The sequence below is a fragment of the Branchiostoma lanceolatum genome, chromosome 3 (assembly GCF_035083965.1).
Source record: "Branchiostoma lanceolatum isolate klBraLanc5 chromosome 3, klBraLanc5.hap2, whole genome shotgun sequence".
Taxonomy (NCBI): Eukaryota; Metazoa; Chordata; class Leptocardii; order Amphioxiformes; family Branchiostomatidae; genus Branchiostoma; species Branchiostoma lanceolatum.
Genome location: NC_089724.1, coordinates 16,808,662 through 16,819,477, shown reverse-complemented (window position 1 = coordinate 16,819,477; position 10,816 = coordinate 16,808,662). Strand labels below are relative to the sequence as shown.

General features: G+C 40.0%; 1 protein-coding gene across 1 annotated transcript; it reads left to right on the top strand.

The window, feature by feature from the left end:
• Nucleotides 1-5,128, top strand: LOC136429421 (low-density lipoprotein receptor-related protein 8-like). Its single transcript, XM_066419251.1, has 9 exons — nucleotides 1-6; nucleotides 641-873; nucleotides 1,143-1,273; nucleotides 1,893-2,021; nucleotides 2,170-2,289; nucleotides 3,278-3,388; nucleotides 3,881-4,057; nucleotides 4,255-4,428; nucleotides 4,554-5,128. The coding sequence occupies exons 1-9, from the start codon at nucleotides 1-3 to the stop codon at nucleotides 4,640-4,642; spliced, it is 1,170 nt and encodes a 389-aa protein (XP_066275348.1). The 3' UTR covers nucleotides 4,643-5,128.
• The last annotated feature ends 5,688 nt before the right edge of the window (nucleotides 5,129-10,816 follow it).

The window sequence follows — 10,816 nt, the reverse complement described above, 5'->3', positions numbered from 1 at the left end:
ATGAAGGTAGTTTGCCAATATGATAACCACCCCGTTGACATGGTAGGGTTCTTTACGTACATTCGTAGATAGAGATCGTCTAGCTAACGTATATTTTATCTGCATGCTCCCTTGAATTTTGTTTCGTTGTTGTTCTGAAGCAGATTTAAGCACTTGTTTATCTTAGCTTATGTCAATTTGCCAATGTCCTTATTTCAACTACAGTATTTATTAATCTTCTACAGGAGGATTTTATCTACTGGACCAGTGTTAACGGGGCGAATAGTCTGGTAGCCCGTTCTCCCTACGCGACTGGACCAGGACTATTTCTAGATGGAAACCAGGCATTAGGTTTGTTTTCTTCCAAAATCCTCCATTGATAACTGTTTGTTCTCTTCATATGCTATAAGTCATGATAAGACATGCAGCTGTTGTGTTGTTCGCGCTCTGTTCAGCAGTTTGCCTTTGTTGTATTGTGCATGTGATTCAAACATAGTCCAGAGCAGCCAAAGAAGATATACATAAACACGTATTTTTGTCCAAATTTGTTCAGACAAGAAACTATTCTATTGAAATGCCTTGATAAGAGGAAGACACGATTGGGCTGTATCGGTTTCATACGAAAGAGATACATTGCGGTCGATTCCATAATAACTTTAAGTTCAAAGAAATATTTCGAACCATCGCCTGTGTGCTATTACATCAACCGCTGTCGTTTCTACGTATTCCAGAACCGGAAGGCATTGCAGTGGACGTCATTTCCAGGAACCTGTATTGGACAGACGCCGGTACAGACCGGATCACCGTCTCCCGCTTGGACGGCAGCTTCAGGAAGTCTCTCATCACCCAGGGGCTGGACAAACCCAGGGCGATCGTAGTGGACCCCAACTCTGGGTATGTACATTTTTCCTCCGATTCACGCCTATCTTCATGATTATAAACTGACCTGTATTATATAGAACGTTTTTCCCGTAAATGTGGTCGAACATGACAGGTACATTCGATCAAACAAGTAACTTTTGGCATTATATTTTGAAAATGCGTTAAGTGAAAGAAAACAAACCCTGAAATTGTGTCGTTTTCCATTATGGCACCTTTATTGAGGAAAACAAAACGATGTTTGTCATTGGTAAACGGATATTCCAAAACCCATTCCAATGTAGCTGGATGTACTGGACCGACTGGGGAAACCCACCCAAGATCGAGCGTGCGCGAATGGATGGCACTCAGAGGTCTGTTATTGGCAACATCGGACAGGGCCACTGGCCCAATGGACTGGCTTTGGACGCATCAGGTCAGTGTGGCTTCTTCAACATAGGACTAGTATAACTATTTCCGTAATCATTTTCATCAGGTTGGTGAATGAATGAATAGCAAAGTTCTTTTATTCACAACCAAGTATGTACACGATCCATACTTGGTTGGCTCGTGCACATACTCGGTTGTGAACTTTGCTATTCAGTATAACGATACTTTGTGGAAAGTACGGGAACTTCCGTTAAGTAGTACAAAACATGTGCATAAATGTACCAATCCCATAATGTCAGCCACATACCTGTAGTTGTAAGCTTGTTCTTAGCCTGAAAAATGTACAATAAAGAATATTATCATCATTTTCAATTAACATCAGTTGATTTGTCTGATCTAACATTATCTGCAAACCTCTCGAAGCTAACCGGCTGTACTGGTGTAACGGTGGGAGTGGCCAGATCTGGACATCTGGAGTGACTGGCAGCAACCCTAGGAGGATCTTCACACACACAGACTGAAGTCTGTTCGGGATAGCTGTGGATGAAAGATATCTGTACTGGACAGCTACGAACGATCCAGGCATTCACAGGTACAACACACACTTTGTCATCATACAGTGAAACTCATATGAGTCTTAGTGGATAAATGTTCGTGGATCACAGATGAGATAACTTGTGGTTGCAGGATCAGCAAGTCGCTGCGAGGATACGACAAGATCATCGCTAGTCACTTCAAAGGCCTGCATGGCATCATCGTCCGGACAGCCTCAAATACTCCAAGTCAACCAAATGGTCGGTGCACATGGAAATTGATATATATACAGCGTATGAACGTTGCCTTGAATTTCATGTCTGTGTAAGTTGCAGTACGTGTCTTAGTCTCAGCAAAAATGTCACTAAGCGTATATGGTTCCATTCCTTTGTTCGTCTCTGGTAACAGCTTGCTCGACGTCTAACGGGAACTGTGCCCAGCTGTGTCTCCCCGTCCCTGGCGGAGGACGGACCTGCACCTGTCAGGATAGATGGACCCTTGGGTCGGATGGACGGACCTGTCATGATGGTGAGAAATATTTGCTGCATCTTAAACAAGAGTTCCGCGACCTCATATCTCCACGAACCATTTTGTTTATGCAAATGACATACACATTTACATAATATATGCTTGGTCATAAACACCTTCATCCAACTTAGATATTGTCAGTCCTATCATTTTCCACTTGGATGAATTACGGCACTTTTGCATTAATTATGCAAATTAGGAATTTATTTGCATAATTGGTAACTGCTGATGCTCCACTTGCCATAAACTACATATGTTACATGTATTTGAGTCTTATAATGGAAAACACTGCAAATATAGATTTTCTTCATTAGTTATGCAAATTAAGTGTCAATTAGCATAATTTGCACATCATTGTGTACATGTCTGTCTAAGCTACCTGCATACTAAATATCATGGAAATCCATCGTCCCTTTGTTCAGTTATTCTCGTTAGAAGATTTTCACAATGGCGCCACTGCAGTTCCCGAGCAAGCTGCTAGGGGGCCCAAACCTACACCACTTCTTTATTACATCACAAGCTACCTGCCACCCAAAAATCAAAACCACAGCACGTCCAGGTCAAAAGATACAAAAACGGAAGTTCTGCTGCAGTACCAAGGTCACATACCAGGGGGCCCAAAATTGACCTTGAATTTCGGCTTCACAACAACCGCCCACATACCAAATATCATCGTAATCCATCAAGAGGTTCTTGAGTTATGCTGACTACAATAGTCCGGAAACACAAAAAGACACACACACAAACACACACACGCACACACACACACACACACACACACGAATACACCTTACCTGCATCAAAACAGGTGAAAGATATCGATCGTAATCTATACGAATCCAACAACATTCCCGTGACAGGCAACACATCAGAAACAGAACTTTTACTACTTTGAATTGACACCAACTTACTCGGTCTTCATATTCATCCACAGCACAATAAAGCAACCTTCAAATTAACAGATTTTGATGAATTTTCCCGACCGTAGAAAGAACCCGCTGCCAAGGGTCCTGCTCCTGGTCCAATGTCACTGAAGCCAGCTGTGTCGACGGGTTCTGTGAGTGTTTAAGTGAAAACTACCACCGATACAGGTGCTTGCGTAAGTAAAAATTCCTCACGAAAATGCAAATACAAATACATGAACCATTTGGATGATCCCATGCAAAACGAGGAGGATTCGATTTCAGATCAAAGAAGAGCTGGAATGAAGCCATCCATCACTTGTCAGAAATATTGCTCATTAACAAGATTCAATATGATGTAATATAACGTTAGTAGAAATCTGTCATTGTATTGGCGCTACATTGTGCTTTTTTTACAAAGTAGTATATTCTAAATGCGCAATGCGTGAAATAGGAGAAATGGGTATCAATAATGTTCATTAATCAATGTATGTGTTTCTTCCGTATACCCACAGCGGATGTTGGGAGCCGTGTGTATACTGCACTACTGTTGAAAATGTATCCTTCTTTCAATACATTTTACTCAAAACCTGTCGTACAGACCTTCCGTAACGAACGGCGCTGCATGAATTACTAGTATTAGTGTGCAGACTTTCAACTTTTTTGACCAAGACAATTGAACTTTTTAGCAATACAATGTCCGTCGCTGACTGCTCCAGCGAATGGAGTGATGGATTCTGCCGGAGCGAACGCCTACCAGGACGTGGTAACGTTCACCTGTAACTCGGGATACCGACTGAACGGAGCCTCTAGTGTGACGTGCCAGGCTGACGAAACATGGAGTGGATCTGTTCCAACATGCACAGGTAAGATGGCATTGAAAATAATGAATGTTAATATGGAAAAATTCATTTACCTACAATAGTCAGAAACTAAACTACTAGGAGTAAAATGCATATGCATAAATAGTATACAGAATTTCCCTAACGATTATCGCTTCATGTATTATTTGCATGTTAGATCCCTTAAACTTTCTTGATCAAGATTTATCTAATTTTTTTAGTACCATGTCCGACGCTGACGGCACCAGGGAATGGAGCGCTGAGTCCTCCCGGAGCGAACTCCCCCAATGACGTGGTCACGATCACCTGTAACCGGGGATACATGCGAAGCGGCGCTTTGTATACGATGTGCCAATCTGACGGAACATGGAGTAACGCTGTTCCAACATGCTCACGTAAGATAGCGCATGTTATTGAAATTAATCAGTATTCATAACAAAATGTGATTAATTAAGAACAGTAGATTGATAGTTAATTCATCAATTCGTTAATTCATTAATTAGCAACTTGCTGTTCGCAGATACAAATGTGGCCGCTAGGTGTCGCCTGTGCATGGACGTCCTGTTCGGCGCGCTGCTGACCGCCATGTTGGTGTGCAGGTGGGAGTGAGCCGTGGAGGGAGGGTTGAGCTGAAGCCGTGGCCTGTGTGATCATCATGTTTCAGCGACCGCCCTACTGAGAAACTAAGACGAAGATATCAAACAACCAACATTAATTCAGCATAGCTCATCACAATTTCATATTGTGCTTTTTTCGAGTGTTTACAAGTTTTGTAAATCAAATGTGCAAGGATAGGATTTCGATTCAATACCACATACTAGTACACTACTGACACTTGGAACAACATACTACAAGTTGTTGTTGTATCATTTGTAGTCATTAAGTATATAATTGTATTGTCTTTTTGAGTATGATGTAAACGACTCCAGGGATATTAGCATGCACATGTTGTTTCACTAATGGAGTTTCCTAATAAGCATAAACATAAACTTCAAACCATAGAATACTTAGTCTAGCAGTGTAGATTGACAACGTATACCCAACTTTCAGTCTCTTTGTACCAATAGACATATTTCATAGATATACAAATGTACATGTATTAGATGGTTTTACAGATATATTTCTGTGGTAAACAATCTAATTGCTTTCTAACATTAGTAATTTGCATCTGCTGAAAGTAAATACTTGTAGGTTAGTTCTTATTGATGTAACGCTACTTCTGTATTGTATTGTATTGTATATTGTATTGCATTGCATTGTATTGTATTGTAGTGTATCGTATTGTATTGTATCGTATCGTATCGTATTGTATTGTATTGTATTGTATTGTATTGTATTGTATTGTATTGTATTGTATTGTATTGTATTGTATTGAGGTGCGGGCCATGCAGAGGACTGCATTACTTCCTGATGCTAGCTCAACACAGATTTTATAACTGACGCAAAGCAAGAAACTGTAGCAAATGCTTCGATAACGCTCAAGTCAGGAAAATGTGTTTTTGGTTTTGTTATCCTACTGGACTATCGTCTCACTGGCGCATGTATGTATGTACACAGCAGGTATTGCTTTCATGCGTTTGTTTGTCTTTGATGATTTTTTGCTTATTAAAGAAGTTGGTAAACATGCATATGGAAAAAGGCTATATATTGTTCATGGAACTGGTGCTTGATAGGGATACATACACATACAAAATAGAGTCCATACGGACCAAGCATGACGGTTTAGTTAGTAAGGGTATATAGGTACGACTTCCTGAGAAAAAAGGGCTTTCAACTCATCGCTGGTTTAATAGTTAAGTACAAACTAATTGCCTTGCTGTAATCTATAGTTTTAGGAATAAAACACAACCGATTTCATGAGCATTTTGTTTTACATGCCATGAAGTATTCATTCACTACCAGGCACGTTGGAAATATAACTGAGTGAATATAGAACCAAATCAAAGATCGTACTGGTGAAGAATCTATAATACCTGTAAAACCATAGTTTCGTAATTATGGAAAAGTCACGTCGTAAAATCCCAGACAGAAGTGGCATACTTTTATTCTAGGTAACACATTCAATTATTTTCGACTGGTAGGTCAATATTACACACATCATTTAACCCATTGAATACAGACAGAAGCGGAATTCTTCACACCATTGCCAGAGCCGAACACTCTGTCGTGGCACATTGTGCTTAATAGCAGTGATGTAGCAGTAGAAGAAGCTCTCAACAGCTTTATGATCCTCTTCACCAATGTAGCCAACTGCCATGCTCCCGTCCGTAAGACAGCCGTTCGGTCATCGCCAGTCGACGATGACCGACGATTTCTTATGTATCTGCGAGACCAAGCTAAACGTGACGCACAGACATCTGGTTTGTCTTCAGAGGTATAGACGTCTGAGGAATGACGCTGTAAGAGAGAACAGGAAGAAAAAGAAGTCATTTTATAATGAACAAATAGAAGCAAAGCAAGGACAGAAACACCAAACAGCTTTAGAACGTAATAAATGGTATGTTGGGCAGAAAGACATGTAAAACACCCAACTTCATAGAATCTGATGGACAGACCAAACCCAGAGACATTGCAAAGTATTTTAATGATTGTTAACATCAACAGCCTTACACTGTTGCACAAAATTAGTCAAGAAGGACAACCAAACATTGAAGAAGCACTGGCACCAATTAAGGTGAATATCATGTCCTCAAAGAACTACTCGAGCTCCTTCTCTTTTCAAACTGTCACAGAAGGACAGGTAAGGGGGAAACTTAAGGCACTTCCACCAACCAAAACCACAGGGTATACTATGTATTGTAGTAGGAAAGTAACAGATTCATAAAAGACGAACCAATATTCCCATTCAGCTCATTTTATTTCACACAATAACGAAAGTTAACATATAGGACATCATCAAATGCAACATGAAAGTATTATAAACTCAAGTTAAAACCGATACAACCAAGTTTTGATACACCAATGCGCCACCCCTCTTCTTACTGAAGTACATGTAGCAACAGGCTGCCATCTTATATATACTCTCTGACTATCTCTCAACCTTAAAACATCACCCTACCTTTAAGGGCAGGGGAGGTTTGGGATGAATGAAACAAGAAGAACTGCTAAAGGGATAGTCACGTGAATATCCTACTAAAATCATGAGTTTCACCAAACATGACTTTCTTGTCATGTTATAAAATCTTTTTTGTCTCTTCAAACTTCTAATGCTATGTCTACTGTTTAATCTACTTAGGCCAACAAAGACTCGATCCCCTATACCTATTCTCTGCGGTGTTTATCTATCTAGATATCATTATTTGTTCCATATATCATTAAGACTGTGCCTGTCTCGTGAGTTTACCCACTCAGTTTTTGGTCAGGACATCGACAGCTCAGGGACTTGCGACTGAAAGTCAAATAAAAACCACCGTCATTCTCCATCTATAATCTAAACAATTGCATCTGTTACGACGTTCTATGCAGTTACTAAACGATAACCACAGCAGTCTACCAACGCAGAGCCCGCTGTTTAAAGGCAATAATTTCAAAGTATTACCGTACTACCGTGCCCACCTTTCTGGCAGATGTAGTTCCTGGGAGAACGGCAGTTCCAGTAGAGCCACTGGTAGGCAGTCCTTCCAGGCTGTCTCAATGTTGCTGTACGCACGGTAAGGCCGGAAACTGCGCAGGGCTGTCCCGTCACTGTGACGCCACATGCCTTCCACAACCCTGTCACTCAACCCGATCCAGTAAGGCCTGGAATAAATGTCATATGCCAATTGATTGGTAGTGACAACATGTGCATCGTATCTATTTGTTGATGTGTATGCGTTCACTAATAAAGATGTCAACTTATTCCAATCCATTATGAAAGATACATCGCAGACAAGCCGCCGATCCCGTAAAAAGTTACTGGATATATAAGTAATGTGGTCCCAATCTGTCGTTTTCGTATTCACTTATACGAGATTGCTCACCTGCGGTTTGTTGTGGCGATTGTCATTTTGAGGAAGTTGTGCGTCTCTTCGTCCTTCACACAAGCCAGACGGGCGCCTCGTGCATCGCAGTCTGTTTCTGCAGCTGCCACGTTCTTCCTCACAGCAGTCGCAGAGAACCAGAAGCACTGGTCCTGGAACAGCCTAAATCCGGCAGGGCAAGCTGGAGGGAAGATGGCATGAATTGTTTATACGCTACAGTGTTGAGGGTGAGGGAGTGTTTGATGTATATCACGTTTGCCATTAGAACTGTTACATGGATATCAATCTTATACAACTGCGATCTTAAGCCATGGACAATTTGATTGAATACGCAAGGCATGCTGGAAGGTTTGGAACATAATGTATGAATAGTATTGAATAAGAAATGTAAGCTGATGAAAGTTTTCATCTCATGGATGTATTACAAGATGATAGAAAAATAAGCATTTTGCTATCTAAGTTATCTACTATTCGAAATTTAAATCTAAGAGATGAATCTGCAATCGTCAGGGGTGCGTAAGTATTCATGCGCATTTTACTGAATTGATACGATCCACTGCTAAGAAACATACGAATTTTACGGAATTCAAACGGGTTTTATGGAATATGTACGATCTTTACTACTAGTAAAACTCAAATGAATTCCGTAAATACGTATGAATACTTAGGCGCAGCTGATCATTGATGATAATGAGGCAGTCAAAGTGCCCGTCCACGACATTGGCGGTAGCTCGTAAACCCCTTGTTCGCCCAATAAACTACCATATACATATCTGGGGTAAAGCTAATAATATCAGCGCCATCTATGAAATTGTTATCGGTTGACAGGCACCGTGAAGTGATTCGCGCAAATGACGACATCAGCACCAAGGACACCAGCCACCTTTGTCTTTATTTTTTCTGGGCTCAAATGGTAGATATGGATGATTGATTGTACTTATTATGTGCATTACAACAGAAGTAATTTGAGAGTATTACTTGTCTGATGCTGGAGCATTCGGGACATTAAGGTTGAGCAGTCGTCCTCAGTTGGCGTGAAGCATGGTGATTTTTCAAGTAGATATAACATAGTTAACATCCCTTGCCCTAATTATCACCACGCCCTAATTATCGATGTTTTGAAAAAATATTTATTATGCAGAAGAATGAAATAATCAATTGAGGGACAATACACCTTTCGTTCTGATAGAATTCGAAGATCATCTTTGCTCTTGTATAGTTGCATCTTGTCGGTAAAACTGAAACATACCAGATAGTAATAGGTCTGCGTCTGTGAATGATCAGTACGGTCGATAAGCCCTGCCTGCGTCTGTACAGCGATTATAAAAAAAAAGGAATACAGAAGATTATATCATGTTTCAGTCAGTGTCAGTGTAATGTCAGTGTGTTACTTTTGAGTGATGCATTATCAATGTTTCTCATTGGTTATGCAATTAGGTCCTTATTGGCATAAATCATACCAGTCGATCATCTTCTCTACTTAAGCCACACAATTTGTTCAAAATATGAAAGTCTTATCATAGCAAAGAAAGCTATTGTAGCATCTCCTCATGAATTATGTAAACGAGACTCTGCGGTGCTTACCATAAATGACAGCTCTCCAATCGAAATTTCGCAACAACGATTCTGCAAAAATATACTTGGGGTCTTCAGAAACTGTAGTAATTTAGCCTCTAGAGCAGAACTAGGTAGATTCCCTCTAGACTTAGATATATCTGTACGTGTGATTCATTATTGGTTGCGCTTGTTACAGATGGATAATGAGAGACACCCATTACAAGTTGACGCTCTCTCGTTCCAACGTAACTCTATTACAACTAGTCGTAGAAAAACCCTGTTACAAAGTGTAAAAGAAATTTTAGACCATAGTGGATACTCCTATTTGTTCTATTCTTGCAGTTCATCCAGTGATATCAAGTCAGTATGTACTATGTTAAGGTCCAGAATTACCAATACGTATATTCAAACTTTCTGTCACAATTTGAGTATTGATACTGGCAAGCTAAGGTTTTATAAGACATGCAAAACAACTTATACCATGGAAAAATATTTAGAATTAGATTAGGTCCTTATTGGCATAAATCATACCAGTCGATCATCTTCTCTACTTAAGCCACACAATTTGTTCAAAATATGAAAGTCTTATCATAGCAAAGAAAGCTATTGTAGCATCTCCTCATGAATTATGTAAACGAGACTCTGCGGTGCTTACCATAAATGACAGCTCTCCAATCGAAATTTCGCAACAACGATTCTGCAAAAATATACTTGGGGTCTTCAGAAACTGTAGTAATTTAGCCTCTAGAGCAGAACTAGGTAGATTCCCTCTAGACTTAGATATATCTGTACGTGTGATTCATTATTGGTTGCGCTTGTTACAGATGGATAATGAGAGACACCCATTACAAGTTGACGCTCTCTCGTTCCAACGTAACTCTATTACAACTAGTCGTAGAAAAACCCTGTTACAAAGTGTAAAAGAAATTTTAGACCATAGTGGATACTCCTATTTGTTCTATTCTTGCAGTTCATCCAGTGATATCAAGTCAGTATGTACTATGTTAAGGTCCAGAATTACCAATACGTATATTCAAACTTTCTGTCACAATTTGAGTATTGATACTGGCAAGCTAAGGTTTTATAAGACATGCAAAACAACTTATACCATGGAAAAATATTTAGAATTAGATAACTTCGATTTACGCTCTGCAATTAGCAAAATTAGAATTAGTGCCCACCCCCTTGAAATTGAGAAAGGGCGGTTCAAGAACTTACCCGTGTGCCAAAGAACTTGTAAATACTGTATGTCAAACAAGGTGGAAGA